Source organism: Humulus lupulus, chromosome 9 (genome assembly GCF_963169125.1).
Source record: "Humulus lupulus chromosome 9, drHumLupu1.1, whole genome shotgun sequence".
Classification (NCBI taxonomy): Eukaryota; Viridiplantae; Streptophyta; class Magnoliopsida; order Rosales; family Cannabaceae; genus Humulus; species Humulus lupulus.
In genome coordinates, this window is record NC_084801.1 from 10,370,896 (window position 1) to 10,392,128 (window position 21,233).

The window sequence follows — 21,233 nt, forward strand, 5'->3', positions numbered from 1 at the left end:
TTGAGGTGCCTGCAGTCGTCGGTGTTGTGCCCGACGTCGTTATGAAAACGGCAGAATTTGGAAGCGTCTCTCTTTCCCTTAGGGTGTTTCAATGGCTCCGGCCTCCTCCAGGGGACTCGAGTAGCGTTGGCCAGGAAAATATTTTCCCTGGTCTGGGTGAGTTCGGTATATGTTGTGAACACGGGCTTGAATTTATCCACAGACTTATTCTTCTTTTGACCGTGCTGGCTGTTTTCACCATTTCCTTTTCTTTTGCCACCACCGGGCTGGTTATTCTGCGCGACGTCGGGAGTCGCCACTACGATCTCTGTTCCCGTCCCAGCGGGCTTCTCGGGGACCTGGTTGGTCCCTGCGGCTGAAGCTTCCGCTTCTTCCAAGTTTATCCACTCTTGGGCTCTGTTAAGGAATTCACTAACCGAACTGACCCCCCTCCTTTGAATATCCTTCCACAAGTCTCCGCCGACTAGGATCCCGGTCCTCATGGCCATGAGTTTGGAGCTATCGTCAGCGTCTCTGGCTCGAGCAGCGACATTTGCAAATCTGCTCAAGTAGGCTTTCAGCGCCTCACCAGGTTGCTGTCTCACGTTAGCTAGGGAGTCGGCCTGGACTCGGGCGGCCTGAGAGGCGCGGAATGCCCTCTTGAAGTCAGCCAAAAAGGTCTTCCAGGAGCTGATTGACTGCCTTTTACTTTGCTTGAACCACTGCCTGGCAGGTCCAGTTAGGGTGGAAGGAAAGATCAAGCAACGAAGCTCCGGTCCGATGTTATGGGCCATCATTAGGGTGTTGAACATCCCTAAGTGGTCAGACGGGTCTCCATCCCCGTTGAACTTTGACAAGTGGGGCATACGAAAGCCAGAAGGGTATGCCGTCACTGCTATATTGGGGGCGAAGAGTTCCATCTCATCCCCTGAATCATATTCGTCTTTTTCTTTTTCCGATAGGAGCTTCTTCATCAGCTCCTCCATCTGAGTTAGGCGCTCTAGGGTTTTGTCCTGAGATCCTGGGTTATTCCGGGGCTGTTCAACAGCTCCGGACCCGTTGTACATATTAGGCGGGTTGTTGCCCCTCCTATCTTGAGATAAGTCATTTGGGGCATTTCCATCGTTACGTACTGCGGATCGGACCCCCACTGAGCGGGCCTGGCTACCATCCCCAACTCGACCCTCTCTGTGAGAATTGAGTCGATCTCGAAGGTCGCCTCCCTGGGTAGTATGGTGACTTTGTGCTGAACTTAGTCGCTGGCGCAGGTCTCCTCCCGAGAGATCACTCCGTGCACTGCCGGTCCAGTGACTCCTGCTGGACAGACTCGGAGTGCGTCTTTGGCGGCCATGACCTGATCCTTCCTCCGGCACCCTGCCGCGCCAGGAGGGTCCAGCTGACGGCGGGCCCCTCCTGCTATTCCCGTAGGTCGGGATGTCTCGGACGGGCTGAGGAGACGGATATCTGATGGGAGAAGGAGGATGCCTGACCGGAGAGGCGATCCTAGTGCCGTCCGGACGGACTAAATTTGGCGGGGGCCTCTCGCCCTGCCAGCTTGGTGGTCCCGCGCTGGGCGAGCTGGACGAGGAACTGGATGTCCTTCGGGGACGGGCTGACGTCTCTGGCTCTCCTCGGCCCTTCTCCGGGAATTTCCTCGATCTCTTCTGGGCGTCCTTGAGGAAGGCTGAGAACTAGGGGTTGACGTCCTAACCGAACGGCTGTACTGCTGCTGTCTGGTCCGAGGCATCTCCCTGAGGTTTGCCTCCTGATGGTGTGATGAAGGGGTGGAGTTGGCTGCAGGAAGTCTACCCGAACGACTATGCCTGGATCGATTACTCCGGCGAGACTTAGGAGCCTCGCCTTGCCTCTCTCCAACGTTACCGTTGGTTGTGAGAGGGGGTAGTCGGCTCAGGATATCCTAGATTTGCTGACCAGCTGCTGCTAACTGGCTCCTCAGCTGAGCATTCTCCATCTCCACCGCAGTGTAATAACATGGATTCGGATTAGGCGGCCGGGGCGCTGAACTACCAGTGTCGTCTTTGCCCGTCGGCTGCTTCCCTGGCCTCTGCTGGACTTCAGGATCTTGCTCATCAGGGAGGGCAACCTGGTGGGCCTCCTTCCCATCATGCTGCCCTGTCTCGTTGCCATTCCTGGATCGAGTGGTCACCATAGTTGGATTTTTGTGGTAGTACTAATCGAACTTGCTCTCAATGAAAGCACCAAACTGTTGACGCGGTTATTTGGCAACAGATAATTAAGAGAAGAAGAGAAAGAGATTAGTACTAAAAGTAGAACCGTCGCAGATATGAAATCTTTTGGAAAGAACTAGGTGACTCAAGACACGTTTTTAAGTGGTTCGAAGGTTAAAATCCCTCTACTCCACTAGTCAATATTATTGATCTTCTCTGGGTATTTGGTTTACAAAGTATATAGTTCTTCAAAGACTATTTTTTCCAACCCCTATCAACTCCCAGGGTCTCCCTATTTATAGGAGAAGGCACCTGGAAGTTGGTAGGGAGGTCATCCCGTGACCTTACCATTTGTCATATCAAATCTATGACATTCATGATTAATTCCTAAACCTGACACACAAGTGCGGTCTAATCAGTATGGAAGGAGATAATGGGCCGCACGGCCCAACCCGTCCGTGGGTGTCTGAATACGCACGTTCCTACTGCGTGTCCGAGAAGTCAGGGGGATATCGGACACGTGATGACAGGAATATGCACGTTTATCTTGCGTGTTGACTTCCCATAGGGTCGGAGCTTCCTAAGAAGCTCGTGACCGGAGCAGTTCATAACCCGAGCTGCTCCTGTCCGTGGGCTTCGGATGTCATTCTCAGCTCCTGGGCAACAAATGCGAGCTGGAAACAGGACCCCCTCGAGCTGACAAGGGTCCGTCCTGGAAATAGAGCCTTCGGCCTGCGGGAGCCTCGGACTAAACCTGATTAGTCCGAGGCTCGCCCTGCTAAACAGCCCGTGGGAAAACCAGGGCGTACAAGTACTGCCCCTGCCTTCATGTGTTCCTGGCTCCAAGTTGCGTATCTCAGCTTGCTGTCAGGATTTCCATCTCTCGGAGCGTGGCAACTTCGCTCATGGGAGGTCGGAGTTCGACACCTCAGTGAGCCCGACAGTCTTATGTCGTGAAAGGCCAGAATGTCAGTTATCTGACCTAGCGATGTAACCGAGCTCCAATAGTGCTTGGCCTCGAAGAATTCTCTCCTCGGCTGCAAGGTAGAAGGTTCCCCCATCAACGAGAATTGGTGATCTCCCGGCTTGAATGCGATTGTCACTTTGAGCGTAGGGTCGAGAGGAATCGGTCTAGGCTCGGTGTCCGAATCTAGATAAAGGGCAACCCTTAGTCTTTTCCTTTTCCCTTCTTCTTCCTCGTATGTCTGACGTCGGAAGTGGTCTCAAATTTCCTCTTGCTCACGCCTCAGTTCGTGCTCCCGAATCAAGCGCTGGTTCCGAGTAAAAGGAGACTCCGGGCTTGGAGCTACTGGTGAATAAGGAATCGCGAGCTTTGACCCCCACCACTTTCCCGAATTCTGCGGCATCTAACAAGAAAGCAAAAGGGTGAGAGCCAAGCGAGCAAGAAATAATGAGATAAATAATACCTAAGCTCGAATGATCGAGGCTACAAGGCAAGCTCAATCCAAAGGATGAGGCCAATCTCAGAGCGTGTATTCCACCGAAAGGAAAAAAGGTGGACATGTTATGGGAAATCCCAAAATATCAGGGAAAAAAGGTGGCGGTTATTCAAAAAGTGATATTTTTGGGAATCGTGCATTCTTTAAAAAATCCTGGTTTTGTACTCGATATCTTTGTGTGCAAGATATGTCCTCCGAAATTTGAAAACTCAGAAAAAGAACCATATTTGGGTCTTTTTACGCATGACCTGGGTTTGGAACCGATAATGTTGGAACCTAAATCTAATATCTATCAGCCGAAGCATCCTAGTGCATTAAACTAATGAATGGACCAACAAAATTCTAGTGCCCAAGGTGCAACAGAAGCATAAACACACATGGAAAAAATAATGCAAAGAAGCCATGAATAGAAAACTTACACAATACGATCGGCGGAAACAGAGAAGTGGACGATTGTATAAGCGGCTGCAAGTACGATCTCACAGAGTCAAAAAGTCCAACGTGGCTTTGTCTTCTCGGCTTGGAGAGAACATGCAAGAAATGGGCAAGGAGGTTTCTGGTTTTTCTTTCTTTCTTTTTTCTCTCTGTAATTTTGAATGTGAGAGTAAAAAAGAAGAATACGACTGGAGTCCTATTTATAAGCCTGTGGGAATTCAAAGGGTTGGATTAATCTAGGTCATTGGCCAGATTCCGTATCAAATCAAGTGGCTAGGAACCCGTGAGTTGATAGCACCATATAGAATGGCAGGCGGATAGATGTGGGCAGGTTTCCGAGGTACTCAAGTACTTTGAGTGAGCAATACCCAGCTGACGCGTGTCCACACTCGAGTATTTTTAATGGAACGGTTCCCAACGGAAGTAGTTCAAAAGTTTCCTTCTCATAGGATTCGAACTAATACTTTTGAGGGGGCAAAATGTTACTCCCAGATTTCAAGATATGAGATTGTGACCTCGAAAGCTGGACTAGTCAAATGTGAGCTCGAGATATATAAAACGCATGTTCATGGTCTAGTTGTAAAACCCTCGAAGCAAGACGGCAACCTTGGTGACATGTAACCTCGAGATTCTTTCTAAGCTTGAAAGAACATAGCATCGGGATACATCCGTTGTCGGGTGCCTTCAGATCGAATAGCCCGAGCTTAAAGAGTACAAGCTCGAAATGTGACAGCCTCGATGGTATTATCTGCTTCGAGCAGGCCTTGGAATAAGACGGCTAGTTCGTAACCTATCCGTAAACCTTGTCTGACATGATGCTAGTTGCTGACCTCGAAGATTTGATGAGTCATCTAATGTAACGCGTTCCGTACGTTAAAAGATATTTATTATTGTAATATCCATACATTAAAGGGATATTAACAAGTCTGTTATCCGTTTCCTGGTCTTCGGGGGGTGTTTCCTTGTATATAGGAGTTACCGTATTTAATATCATTATTTCAATTAATAAGCAGAAGTATCTTCCCGAAATATGTGGGAATGAACTCTGAAAACTCTCTATAAATAAAGAGGTCCTGAACACTTATAGAGGACCGATCTTCAGATATCTTGAGAGAAAACTCTGGAGAATTCATCTTTGAAGGATTTCCAGAAAATTCCAAGTCTTAATAAAATAGACTCGTGGACTAGGCAGATTTAACTGCTAAACCACGTAAAACCCTTGTTATTCCACCATACTATTCATCTGCACCATAGTTCCTATTGTTTAATTGCTCTATATTTTAAGTTGACGAAAAACAACGTCAACAATATTAATGTTTATTGAAACTTTCAGGCTCATGATATTCTATTTTTATATATAATACATGCAGTTGAATGTATCTCCTTTTTAATTTATCATTTTTATCGTTTTTGCTTAAATATGTATTAATACTATTATTGTAATTTTTACAAAAACAATAATAATACTCGTGTGATTAACGAAACACTTATTTTTATAAAATAAGACAATAATATTTTATGTATTTCTTTACTTGATATTTTTAATATTTTCTAACATTTTATAAATTTTTTTTAAAACAAATAGATTATCTCACGTTTTCAAATAAAATATTAGTCATAGGTATAATTGGCCCATAAAAATTTCACCAATTGCCAGGTACTCCTATAATTAATTTTTGGCCATTAAATACAATTCGTAAAATTCAATTATAATATATTTTTAGAGGGGATATGTGCAAATTGATGGTAAGATCAAGAAATACATTACGAATATGCAGTGAATTTCCCCATAATCACATATACAGGAAATTTAAGAGGCAAGATTATTAAAACAATAATTACTAAGAAAAAAGCTCAAGGACTATTTTAATATCTTCAATTTATGAAATTAATAAATCTCGTAGAAAAAAAATCTACAATATTATATGGTAGATAAAAGATATTTTGAATTTTACTTTGCAAATTTGGTATTCAAATTCTAAATTATTTTAAATAAAAATCTGTTTCAAAATTGAATTTTTTATATTATCAACTAATATTTAATATATTTGAAATAATATTTTAAAGAATTTAGTTAAAAATAATTAAAATCCAAACTGAATTATTTACCTTTTATATCTCTATGTTGAAAAAGCTAAATAGAATTATAGTAAAGACAAATACTAATATGCTTAAGAGTCCACTCTAAATTCATGCATTCTCAACATTCAACCAATAATCATGTAAAGAAAGTGCTCCTATAAGGGAAAAAGTGATGTCCTCACATAAGTATTGAAATTCCGTTTTTTATGATTACCAACTTAATTATTTAAATTAAATAATTAATTGTTAAACTGTTACAGAAATGTTTAAACAGATACCAGATATGTTTAAACAGTTTGTGACCAGAAGATAAAAACGAACATAAAGTAAAGAACACACGAATTTTTACGTGGTATCAGCAATCTTTGCAGATTGCTACTAGTCCACGAGGCCACGCCCAGAGAATGAAATTTATTAGAATAATATCTAAATGATTACAAAACCAAATTGACTTATACAAATAAAGACTCCCTCTTGAATTTGTCGCAGCTGTTGTAATCTAAACTTCTAATCAAATTTCTGAAGTGCTAAGATCTTGAACTCCCTTCAAATCATAACACTTGCACTTTTCCTCCCGAAAAGTGACTCACGAACAAGACTTCTCCTGAAGCTTGATGAACAATGTCCAAGTGTGTTCAACCTGCACAATTAACACAAAGGAAAACAATACAGAAGTACACTATAATAAACCACTAAGAACTTGCTGGACTCAAGTTCTTCACATAATAAAAATTCTCTCTAAAACTTAAAAAAATATTTGGAAAGTAATACCCAAGAGAGATGATCAAAAACCAACGACCTAAGGATGATTATATACTGTTTAGAATCCCTTTAGGTCGTGGAAAACAAGTCAGAAATCAAACAGCCCATAAATGGAAAATCTTCCAAAACAGGAAAGTCAGAATCTGTTCAAACAGACTGGCAATCCGTTCAAACAGATTCATTGAACCTGGACAGTTTTTCAACCCAGTTTCCTTAAATAAATAAGGAAACAATATATCCTTTATAATTGCAAGCTGTACACGATTTCTGGGCAACCGAAACAGATAAACAAAATAAATACTAATAATTTCCATTTCAAGAAAAAGATATTCTTTTATAGGAAAATATATATATATATATATTTATTTTATTAACACATAAATAAAAATCTGAATATAGAAAGGCATATTTCACCAAAACAAGAAACTACCCATTTTCGAAATTCACCACAAAATATTTACAAAATAGGAAACTATTAATTTCGAAAATACCCTTTTAATTAATTTTGTCTTCATTATCAAAAATGCCAATAAAGGATTTTACAATCTCCCCCTTTGGCAATTTGATAGACAAAATTAATTCAGAAAACCTGCAACACAAATGTTAGTGATAAGTAAAGAGAAAGAACTCCCCCTGCAAACATGCATGAACTTATAACAAACATGTAAATAAACTAGACTTAACTCCCCCTCAAAATAAGAAGGTCCGTTTAATGGACAAAAACGAAAATAAAACTAAACAACTGGAGCTTTGGACAGAGATTGAATAGCCTCCAACACAGAACGTTGCAGTCCTTCAATTGACATCACTCGAGCAGTCAAAGAATCAACAGAGGCTCGAACAGCAGCTATTTCGGTTGCAACAAGTCCTGAATCTGTGGCAACAGAGGAGGAGGCATGAGGGATGTCATCCGAGGCGATCTTCAGAGATTGGGGCTTGACTTTCTTGGAGGACGGAGCAGCAGTGGCTTCAGTAGGAGGGACAGAGGCCTTGTAGGAAGCAACAGTAGTGGGTGCCACCAAGTCTTCTTGATCACGTTGGAGATCCTTTTTCTGCATACTCAACACTTTATAAATAACATGAGGAAAAGGAAGATTCAAGTTTTTCCTGTTACCTTTGCGAAACCCAATGATTTGATCATGAATAACCGAAGCCAAATTTATACCAAGACCGGTCCCTACTTTGTACAAAAAAGAAGCCATATCAAAAGAAATAGTGGCGGTGTGAGAAGTGGGCTTCCAATTTGTTGTGGCAAACTTATGAAGAACAGCATAAGTGTAGGTGAGGTTTGAGACTGAGATGACTGCATGAGATGGCCATACCATTTTTTGACCAACCAACTCAGTGATAACCATGTCCTTGTCAAGAGAAGCACCATCAACATCATCCTCGACATCAAGGGGAAGATGCAAAGCAAGAGCAATGTCTTGAGGAGAAAAAGAGAACCAATGGCCCCTAACAAACACTTTATTATACAGAGGAGATGAAGGTTCAATAATTTCATTAGTAAGATTGGCATAGAATTCCTTGACTATTCTATCCACAAAACCAGAAAATTTAACCAAGGAACCTGTCCATTGTCGATCTTGAAGCATTGTTAGCACACCAAAAGGACGATGATCACTCAAGACATAATTTCTTTCAATGATAAATTTCCGTTGAGCATGTAGAACCATATCACGTGCATTATCATTATAGCAAAAAATGGAAGAATAAGGTTTGAAATTTACACCTGAATGTTTTGGTGAAGGAGTAGAACTAGAAATAGGTTTCTTCCCTTTAGCTTTGGATGGCAAAGGAGATGCAATGTGGTCTGAGTCAGATTCGGCTTCTTGTTCAAAGGGGATAGTGTCTTCTTTTTCTGGCTCATCAGACTCAGCCTCTGATTCTGCAATGTCAGGAACCGTTTCATCAGACAATGTGGTATCATGAGTTGCTTCAGATTCTGACTTATCTTCCTCAGGATCAGATTCGGAGGAGGACAGTGAAGGGGGATGAGCCTTCAATTTTTTCTTGGCAGCAGACAAGGGAGAAAGAGACGCGTCCAACCCCAATTTCCTTTTGGGAGTCACAGAATTTTTCTTGGACTGACTCGGCTTCAAGGGCAATTTGAGCAACCCAGCAGCAGCAGCTTTGGAAGAGGAGGAAACAGATTTTGATTTTGCCCTAGCCTCCAAAGACGAATCAAACGGAAGAGGAGAATGGTCCTTGGCTCGAGAGGGCACCACCACTTCAGATGGTGGTGCAACAATGTCAGCAGAGATATCTGGAAACACCATAGGATGCTCATGAGAGAGCGAAAACACCTTCTTGCGAGCCTTGGATTTGCAGGACTTTCCAATAGATGTGGGAGCTGTTGGAACAAAAAGAGGCGTCGTTGACACAGACAGAGGGGGCGAAGGAGATGGCACCTTTCGGGATTGAGAAACAGGGATCTTCTTGGAGGAGGCACCACGAGTTCTCACCATTTTTTTCTCTGAAAAATAGAAAGCACTTACAAGAGAATGAAAAAAAAAATGAGAAGGAGAAGAAATAACTGAGTGAAGTCGTGGGTGAGAGGAAATAGGGTAATGACATGCCTTTTTTAATAACTTACTTACCCAAAATGAATACCCACGGCAAAAAGAGGTTTCCCTTTTTTATTAAAAAATTGTTTTAATTAATAAAAAAAAAAGGAAACAATCTTGAAGACACACGATTCACATACAACTTTCCCCTTTTTTTTATTAAAAAAAATCTGTTTATAAAGATGTAATATATATAAACACCCAAAAAGGCAACCAGAAACAAATACCCCACACGATCTCCTCAATGACTTTTTCCCTTTTTTTTTTAAAAAAAAAAAATTCTAAACAAAGTACAAGACAATAAAGATACAAATCATGATATTCCAAAATGAGAAAGAAGTCAAAAAATAAATTCCTTGGAGACAAAGAATATATTAAATCACACAATTAAATGCATAATTTCTCATAATCACCACAATGATTCGGTCCACCATGTATTTCCTTGATTATCATTTTTTTTTTAATTTTATATATATGCACAAGAATTAAAAAAACTCAACCAAAAAAATGCTTTGATCAAAGAGAGTCAACCTGATAAGAATAAAATCAAGCAAATGAAAATAAGTGTTAGTGTAAACCAAAGATAAGAACACTTGTGAAAATGAAAAATTAGAAAGAATATTCGAGAGAAATAAATCACAATTCAGTCATAAGTACATATTCTTAAGTGAATCAATCAACATGTATGAGTCTTACACACATTTTTTTTTTTTAAACTGTGTACAATTTTTTATTACATTGTTTCAAGCATAAGTGTGTGATAGTGTATGCAAGGGAACATTGCCCAATGACAAATAAGTCTTTTTCGAAATTAAAATAATTGTAACACATGAAGACGCTGTCACACTACACCAGTGGTAGCCCTTTTCTATGGTAGCGTATCCTCTTCATAACTCCGAATTACAAAGTTCCAACTTACTCAAAAGACGGCTTTCACACACTGATGCAGGTAGCTCTATTCTTGCACAGGAGCTTGAAACAATGCTACACAAAAGGAAGCTCAAACATTAAACATTGATTAATTTACTCGAATATGCCTAGGAGGAATTGATTAATTTTCTCTCAAGAATATACAACCAAAGATTCATAAACACAAGACAGATTATCCAGCTTGACACACAACAAAATTTTCAAATTGATTGACAATTTTCTTAACCAAAAATAACACACAATAGATCAAGCGGACAACATAACAAGAGAATTTAAAGAGAACAAACCCCCAAAGATTTTCGGAGGAAATCAAAGCGAACCGAATCAAGAGCTTTAGTGAAAATATCTGCAATTTGTTTATGTGTTTCAATATATTCTAAGACAAGAACTTTATTTTCAACTAATTCTCTTATGAAATGATGACGAATATCAATATGTTTAGTACGAGAATGTTGCACAGGATTTTTTGAAATATTGATTGCACTTGTATTATCACAAAAAATAGTTAAAATGTCAAGATCAAACCCATAATCCATCATCATTTGCTTCATCCACAAAAGTTGTGCACAACAACTTCCTGCTGCAATGTATTCAGCCTCAGCTGTTGAGAGAGAAATAGAATTCTGTTTCTTGCTGTGCCAAGAAACAAGATTATTTCCCAAGAAAAAACATCCTCCACTAGTGCTTTTTCTGTCATCAGTGTTACCTGCCCAATCAGCATCACTAAAACACACTAGATTAGGGTTAGTTTCTTTTGAATACCAAATACCATAATCAGCAGTCCCATGAACATATCGAATGATTCTTTTGACAGCTGCAACATGAGACTCCATGGGATTTCCTTGGTACCTGGCACACACACCAACACTATAACTCAAATCAGGTCGACTAGCAATGAGATAAAGAAGACTACCAATCATGCTCCTATACAGTGTAGGATCCACTTTGACACCATTTTCATCTTTGGATAGCTTTACAGTTGTTCCCATTGGTGTTTTGGCAATCTTTGAACTTTCAAGTCCAAACTTTTTGATCAGGTTCTTAGCATATTTGCTTTGAGAAACAAATGTGCCTTTATCTAACTGCTTGACTTGTAAACCTAAGAAATAAGTCAATTCTCCCACCATGCTCATTTCAAATTCCTCTTTCATTTGTTTCACAAATACCTGCACCTCATTGTCAGAAATAGAACCAAACACAATATCATCAACATAAATCTGAGCAATAATTATGTTAGATTTAATATTTTTGATAAATAAAGTTTTATCTACTCCACCCCTTTTGTATCCATGAGAAACAAGAAATTGAGTAAGTCTCTCATACCAAGCCCGAGGGGCTTGCTTCAAACCATAAAGAGCTTTCTCCAATTTGTAAACATGATCAGGTGCATGAGGATCTTCAAATCCTTTGGGTTGTTCAACATATACCTCTTCATTCAAGATCCCATTGAGAAATGCGGATTTGACATCCATTTGGAACAACCTGAAACCAATCAAACAAGCAATAGACAATAATAATCTAATTGACTCAAGTCTTGCAACAGGTGTAAATGTTTCATCAAAGTCTATTCCTTCCACTTGTGTGTACCCTTGTGCCACTAATCTTGCTTTATTTCGCACGATTGTACCAAATTAATTAGATTTATTTTTGAAAATCCATTTTGTGCCAATAATATTGGTATGCAATGGTCTTGGCACAAGGATCCACACTTTGTTTCTAAAAAATTGTTCCAATTCCTCCTGCATAGCTTTAATCCAATTTTCATCAGTTAAAGCTTCTTTCACATTTTTAGGCTCAATTAAAGATAATAAACAAACAAATTGAACAACATTACTAAACCTTCTTCGTGTTACCATACTGTCTTTTGGATTTCCAAGTATTAAATCTGCTGGATGATTTAACTTAACTCTGGTTGATGGCTTCTTTTGGACTTCATCCAAAATAATATCTGGAAATTTCTTTTCTGTCTGTCCATAATCTGTTTCATCGGATTCGAGATTTGTTGGAACAGATGGACCAGACGTTTCAACAGTAGTATCACTGACACAAGCTTCTTCGTGTTTTTCAGTAGGTTCATCAATAAACCTTTCAATTTCTTCCTCAGTAGAAAACTCAGAAAAATCCTTGGAATCATCAATAACAACGTTAGCTGACTCCATTACAGTTTGGGTTCTCATGTTATACACACGATAGGCCCTACTGTTAGTGGAGTATCCAATAAAAACACCTTCATCACTTTTAGCATCAAATTTACCAAGATTTTCTCAGTCTCTCAAAATGTAACAAACACATCCAAAAACATGAAAGTAAGCCACACTTGGTTTCTTACCTTTCCAAATTTCATAAGATGTTTTAGATGTACCTGGACGAAGAAAAACACGATTTATGATATAGCAAGCAGTGTTAATTGCTTCTGCCCATAACCGTTTAGTCAATTTTTTGCTGTTTAGCATCACTCTAGCCATTTCTTGAAGAGTGCGGTTTTTCCTCTCTACAACTCCATTTTGTTGAGGAGTTTTGGGAGCTGAAAACTCATGAGAGATACCTGCAGACTTACAAAAATCATTATAGACAGAATTCTCAAATTCTTTACCATGATCACTTCTTATACGAACAATTTTTCCAATGTTGCAATCTTTTTCAACTTTTAATTTCAAGCAAAGAGTTTTAAAGGCATCAAAAGTGTCAGATTTTTCTTTCAAGAAATTCACCCAAGTATATCTAGAAAAATCATCCACACAAACAAAAATATACCTTTTTCCATTTAAACTCTCAATTTGAATTGGACCCATAAGATCCATGTGAAGCAATTCTAAAACTTTCGAAGTGTTTATGTCAGAAACACTTTTATGTGTAATTTTCAATTGCTTACCAAGTTGACAACTTTTACACTTACCATCAGATTCTTTACCTAGCTTAGGTAAACCACAAACACTCCCTGCATGTGACAATTTTTTCAAGGTTTTGAAATTTATGTGACCAAGTTTAGCATGCCACATATCAGTGTTATTACTCACAACAGATTGACACATAATAGATGGCAGAAGAGTGTAGCAATTGTCATTAGATCTATAACCTTCAAGAACATTCTCACCATTCTTGTTTAACACAAAACAATTCTCTTTATCAAAGTTAACAGTATAACCTTGATCACAAATTTGACTTATGCTTAGAAGATTAGCTTTAAGACCTTCTACAAGTAACACTCTTTTGATTCTAGGCAACCCTTCAAAGTTAAGAGTACCCATACCAAGAACATTACCTTCAATTCCATTGCCAAAAGTAACAGACCCACAATGCATAGGTTTTATGTCTGTAAGAATAGACTTGTCACCTGTCATATGTCTTGAACAACCACTGTCAAAATACCAAAAATATGAAGAAGCAGATCTATCATATTCACTAGTAAAACCAGCAAAACAGTTATTCTTTTTGATCCATATTTTCTTTGATTGAACATTTTCCTTTTTTACTCTTTTGAAATCATCAAAATAATTGAATTTTTCAAAATATTCATTTTTAGCAAAATTCATAAGAGTAAAACATTTAGGACGAATATGACCCTTCCTACCACAAAAATGGCAGATTGGAATGAATTTTTCGAATTTACCATTGGATTTACCTGCTGACTGTGTCCTTTCTGTTGGAACAAATCGAGTACCGGATACAACAGATTTCACTGAGGATGCAACAGGAACATCAGACGATAACATCCCAGCCGAGATAAAGACAGTTTTCTTTGATTTTTGAGAACTTGAAGCACCCAGTCCCACATGACTTCTTTGACCTGAATTCTGTATATTATCAAAAATAGTTGAACCGGGGTTAAGCATTCTAACATTTTTCTCAAGAGTATCCAAATCTTTAGACAACTTATTAATTTCAACATTTTTTGAAATTATTTCTTTTTCCAAATTTTCATTCAAATCAGTAAGTTGTTTAATTTCAAGGGATAAATCTTTATTTTTGCTTACCAATGACTGATTTTCATAACACACTTTCACCCATGAACCATACATTTTTTTGTAAGATTCACTCAAAGACTCATCATTCAATTCAGATTCATCACTATCAGAATTTTCTTCATCTTTTGAAACATTATTCAAGCAAACAATTTTTTCATTTTCAGATTTAGAACCAGGTAAAATAGAAGTGAGAGCGACATTACCTTCCTCATCTTCACTACTTTCAGAGCATTATCACTCCAAGTAGCAATCATACCTTTTTTGTTCTTTTTCAAAGTATTTGCACATTCAGACTGGATGTGACCAAATCTCTCACATTCCCTGCACTGAATACCCTTTTTATTAGTTTGAAAAGGTTTAAGAGAAGAAGGGTTACCTTTTGACATCTTGCCATTGAATTTTTTGTTTCCTATTTTATTCATATATTTTCGAAAATTCTTTGCAAGCATTGCCATTTCATTATCACCATCTTCATCATCTGAGACTTCCTTTTCAGTGCTCTTGAAAGCTATGGTTTTCTCCTTTTCTTTGGAAGAGCTTGGCTTGTCTTTTTGACGAATTTTTTGATTTAACTCAAAGGTACGAAGTGACCCCATCAGTTCTTCTACCTTCATAGTACTGAAATTTTTTGCCTCTTCCATAGCAGTGAGCTTAACATTGAACCTGTCAGGAAGAACTCGAACGATTTTTCTAACAAGAACAGAATCATCAAGTTTTTCACCAAGTGCAAAATACTCATTAGAAATATCAGATAATCTCTCATAAAATTCAGATAGTGTTTCAGAATCAGACATTCTAAGGTCATCAAACCTGGTTTGTAACATGATAAATCTAGACCTTTTAACATCTACAGTTCCTTCAAACTGAGTTTGAAGAATTGTCCAAGCATCTTTAGCCGAGACACATGTGGAAACAAGTTTTATAAAACTTTCTCCAACACCATTAAATATGGCATGAAGAGCTTTATTATTATAGCTGGATAATTTTTCTTCTTCTGTGTCCCAAACTAGTTCATATTTTACAATTGTGCTTCCATCTTCACCTTTTTCAGTAGGAGGTGACCATCCAGACAAAATTGCTCTCCATGCTTTCTCATCTTGAGCTTTTATGAAAGCTCTCATCCTAACTTTCCAGTATGGATAGTTTGAGTCATTTAGCAATGGAGGTCGAGACACCGAACTACCTTCTGCAAAGAAAGACATTTCACACAAAACAAATCAAACGGAAAATAACCACAAGATCTCACTAAGAGTTTAGTGAACCGCTCTGATACCAATTGAAATTCCGTTTTTTATGATTACCAACTTAATTATTTAAATTAAATAATTAATTGTTAAACTGTTACAGAAATGTTTAAACAGATACCAGATATGTTTAAACAGTTTGTGACCAGAAGATAAAAACGAACATAAAGTAAAGAACACACGAATTTTTACGTGGTATCAGCAATCTTTGCAGATTGCTACTAGTCCACGAGGCCATGCCCAGAGAATGAAATTTATTAGAAGAATATCTAAATGATTACAAAACCAAATTGACTTATACAAATAAAGACTCCCTCTTGAATTTGTCGCAGCTGTTGTAATCTAAACTTCTAATCAAATTTCTGAAGTGCTAAGATCTTGAACTCCCTTCAAATCATAACACTTGCACTTTTCCTCCCGAAAAGTGACTCACGAACAAGACTTCTCCCGAAGCTTGATGAACAATGTCCAAGTGTGTTCAACCTGCACAATTAACACAAAGGAAAACAATACAGAAGTACACTGTAATAAACCACTAAGAACTTGCTGGACTCAAGTTCTTCACATAATAAAAATTCTCTCTAAAACTTAAAAAATATTTGGAAAGTAATACCCAAGAGAGATGATCAAAAACCAACGACCTAAGGATGATTATATACTGTTTAGAATCCCTTTAGGTCGTGGAAAACAAGTCAGAAATCAAACAGCCCATAAATGGAAAATCTTCCAAAACAGGAAAGTCAGAATCTGTTCAAACAGACTGGCAATCCGTTCAAACAGATTCATTGAACCTGGACAATTTTTCAACCCAGTTTCCTTAAATAAATAAGGAAACAATATATCATTTATAATTGCAAGCTGTACACGATTTCTGGGCAACCAAAACAGATAAACAAAATAAATACTAATAATTTCCATTTCAAGAAAAAGATATTCTTTTATAGGAAAATATATATATATTTATTTTATTAACACATAAATAAAAATCTAAATATAGAAAGGCATATTTCACCAAAACAAGAAACTACCCATTTTTGAAATTCACCACAAAATATTTACAAAAGAGGAAACTATTAATTTCGAAAATACCCTTTTAATTAATTTTGTCTTCATTATCAAAAATGCCAATAAAGGATTTTACAAGTATTATCCTATATATATGGCAATTCTTCTATAGGGGCTTCACTTTAAGCCCTACCAGTGGGGCTCTCAGTGTTTCTCGACTCGTAAACAGTTTTTGACACAATTTTTTTTTATGACCGTGTATACTGTAGCTATTTAGAGCATCCTGCAAATTTTCAGAAAATCTTGAATAATTTACAGTACCGAAAACTAAGTTCAAACATGTTGTTGCACGCGAGACTAATTTTTTTTATGTGAGTGGAAAGCAACATATTTGAATCTAGTTTTCGGCACTGTAAACTATTCGGAATTTTTTGAAAATTTGCAAGATGCTCTAAATAGCTACAATATACACGGTCATAAAAAAAAATCGCGCCAAAAACTGTTCACAGGTCAAGAACACTGAGAGCCACACCAGTAAGGCTTAAAGTGAAGCCCCTATAGAATAATTGTCCTATATATATATTCATATAAAAGAAAATAAGGTAGATAAAGTTAAGTGAAGAAATGCTTAAGAGAAAAACAGATAAAGTGGAAGATGTGACAAAGGGCTCAATACTCTAATAATGATGAGCAATGGTTTGCATTCCACTATATATAGACATGGGCAATACATAAAGGACTCAATAAATGATATACAATAACTTGTAACAATTTAACAACCCTTAGTTGACATCACAGCTAGATAACAACCCCAATAACTAACCAACATGGAACTGCCTAAAGATGAATAATTTTATAGGATAAATTATTTAAAATATTTGAATGGGAGTAAGTTATCTCATGCTATATACACTAATTAAGTGGGTTTTTAGTATAAATGTTCTCTTTGTTTTTCATTGTTTGGCAACTCAGCCCCTTTGGAAAAATAATTTGGCAGTCAACTTCTTAAGTTAAAAAAAATATTAGCAATATAGTTCTTTTAATTAAATTTTTTTAACAAAATTCTAAGTTTTTTATGGATAATTTTGACAATTTTGTATACACTTTCAAATATTTTTACACATTATAATGTATAGATAAAATCAAAAACTTCATTCAAAAATTAAGAATTTTGTGGGAGAAAAAAAAAACAATAAAGAACCACTTAATTACTAATGTTTATAGAATTCAAAAACTTAGTTTCCAAAAAATAAAATCTTAAGAACTAAATTGTCGATCAGGGTAAAACTTACATTAAATTTTTTAATATCCTATCTAATTTGTTAACAAAATCACATTATAAAATTTATTCAATCCTATGCAATCTAATCTTCCCTTCCAAACATAATATCAATCATCAATTAACGCAGAAATAAAAAAATATTGCCTATTTATTGTTTAAGCTTGGACGTTAAATTTCCAAATTTAAGGTAAAATCAAATTTGATTCAATCTTTATATTTTAATCAGATGATTGGATGGAAATTATCTAAATTTTCACTAACCGTGGGAATCAAAATTATTAAAGAAAATAAACTAAAACACAATATAAATACACATGCAGCATCTATATTTAGTGTTTGCTTGAGACATTAACAATTTAAGTCTCTATAACAAACTAAATGAAATGTATCATTTCTTTAAAGACAGACCTAAAGATTTATGTGTAGAAGCAATTATAATCAAGCAAAGCTTCACACTTGATCTTTTTGAGTAAAAAAATTCAGTTTAGTAAGAGTTAGTTGTGAAAACTATAATTGTAATTAGCCTGAATTAATGTTGCCAATTTATAACTTTTTGATGAAGAGTGTCTCTACTCAAGAGCACTAGAACTATATATTAAATCAAAAGCCAAATAAAAGTCATAGCAGCCCCAAACAACAGAAACAGCAAAGAAATGCAACTATACGTAGTACCCCATTAAATATCCAGGACACTTATCATAAGTTCATAACAATCATTGACAACACTTGCAGTGTTAATTGACTCTGGAACCACCTCCATAACATGACTATAATAAGTTCTGGCCCATCTACCGAGGTTGTGAGCCACCAAGTTGCATGGCCGGGTCCCACAAAACTAATTAAATTCTTAACACCACTTCACACCCAATTGAGAGTAGGGATGCACAAGGTGATTAGTGGGGCAGTGCTCCTCCTGTCTCCGTCCCTATTAATTATTTCAATTCCTGTCTCTGTCTCATCTTCGGATATTCTCTATTGAGGCGAGGCACAGAATCCCTACGCGGCCCCAAAATAAATTTTAAATTAAAATTTTTGTAAGTGCATTATTTGTGTATTTTGGCAAAATTATCCTTTCATAGTGTTATCTTTGATTTCTGTAGTTGAATCCTTCTGGTTATGTTGTTTGAGTGTGTTATATTGACGTTAGTTTTTAGTTAAGCATTTTAACTGCTTCTGTTTGTCTCTGTTAGTTTGTTAGGGTCTGCATATTTTATTGACCATATAAATAGCTTTTTTTAGTCAAAAATCGGTATAAAAAATATTGGAGAAGATCTGAAAGAGTGAGCTTGGAATTAGGTTTCTAGGTTATCTTTATCTTGGTAATTTTGGTTCGTTTTTGGTGAGGTAGCTGTAGCAGGAGCAGGAGCAGGAGCTGGGTCTGGTGGGATATCAGATTTTTGTTCGGGGGGATCTCGAGGAATAATTGTGTCTGAGGGGATTTCAGAAGTTCAAGTTCTTGAGTGAATCACTCAAAAGATTAGAGAATCTATTCTGTAAAGCACTGTATTTTAATTCTTAGATCTTCGTTTTGGAAACTTGATTTTGTTTAGAGTTCATTAGTAATAGCAATACTGATTGTATTCATAAGATTTCCAAGATTAATTCAGATAATAATGTTAGTATTACTTTCTACCTTGATTGTTTCAATTTAGTTCATTACATGAGTTGTTAGAATATCAAGTAGCTACTATAGATTTTCAATTTTGAATTTATAAAAGATGTACTTTAAAATTAAAATATTACATAAAATTTATATTTCAAAATACTATATCTTTAAAAAGTTATTAATATACTATAAAAACAAATAATGAAAGATATAAAATACATAAATAAAAAATTAATTGGGAACATTGGAGCTAGAAGTGTCATTTCGATCCTCGCCTCTTTTAACATTTGGGAACAAAAATTTATCTGTTTCCCGCTCTATTCTCATTTAGACAGGGAATTATCGCCATATTATAATAATATTTAATATATAATTCTAATTTTTACTATTTAATAAAAAAGAGGTACTATATTAAATATTTCTTTTATAATATATGATATTGTTTAATTATGTATTAATATGTTTATGACAATTAAAAAATACATTATTAAAAATAAATTAATATATTTTCTAAATAAAACTTAGTAGGTATACATTTCATGTTGATTTCACCTAGTATATATAAATAGAGTAATGATATGTGCACTCAAACATTACACACAGTGACATGTCACTGCTTTTTAAAATAGTGGTCCCAATTTTAATAAATGTGATTGACTAGCATAAACTGCCACATCACTGTGTGTAATATTTGAGTGTATATTTTGGGTGCACATATCATTACTCATATAAATATACTAAATACAAGCAACATACAATACACGTTTGCTTAGCTTTATTTATAAAATTTATTAATTATATTTATTAAATTTGTATTACTGTCATATAAATTTCAAATAAATAAATAATATTATATATAAAATAATGAAACAAACATATTAAATGAAAAATTAAACAAAAACACTATTTATGATTTTTTTTTTAAATATATATATAATATGATAATTTTTTTAAACATAAATGATAATTTTTTTAATAAAAATTAAAATTATGTATTATATATTATTATTATAAAAATATTTTATAATATTTAAATTTATATTGATATAATTTGTAAGAAATTAAGATTATATATTATTATCATAATAATATTTTATAATATTTAAATTTATATTAATATAACTATTAAATATCTATTATTGTATTATATATTATTATAATAATGATATTTTATAACATTTAAATTTATATTAATTTAATTAATAAATATCTATAATTAATTAATTTTAAAAATATATTCTATTAAACGTTTAGAATATTTGGTTAAAGTTTTGACAAAACAAAACAAAAAATTTCGATATTTACACGCTATTTATGTAGAAGAGAAATATATATTTGTCTTATATTCTTAAACACTTCAACGGTAAATTGTGTATTTTCCCGAAGAAAAAGAATAGAAAAGCTTGTTTTTGTTTTGTTAGAACATGTTGCAAGCAAGCATGAAACACGAGTTAATAAGGGGACTTTTTTATTTTATTTCAAAATGTCTTTGCAAATTCTTGATGAGAAATAATTTGTACTATGCCATTTGACTTTTCTTTTTCTTTTTCAATATTTTGGTCTTATAAAGAAATCATACACATACATATCCGTGCCTTCTCAACAGCCACAAAAATCTAAGCAAAGTAATCACCACACATATACTATCTTCTTCTTTGCTTAATTCCCTTATTAATTTATTCAAATAATAAGCCTATTAATCGTTCTTCATCATCTTCTCATACTAA

At 35.9% G+C, this 21,233-nt stretch overlaps 1 protein-coding gene across 1 annotated transcript; it reads right to left on the reverse strand.

The window, feature by feature from the left end:
* Positions 1–7,641: 7,641 nt before the first annotated feature.
* LOC133799412 (uncharacterized) lies at positions 7,642–9,375 on the reverse strand. The gene has a single exon (XM_062237431.1). The coding sequence runs from the start codon at positions 9,373–9,375 to the stop codon at positions 7,642–7,644; it is 1,734 nt and encodes a 577-aa protein (XP_062093415.1).
* Between the last annotated feature and the right edge of the window lie 11,858 nt (positions 9,376–21,233).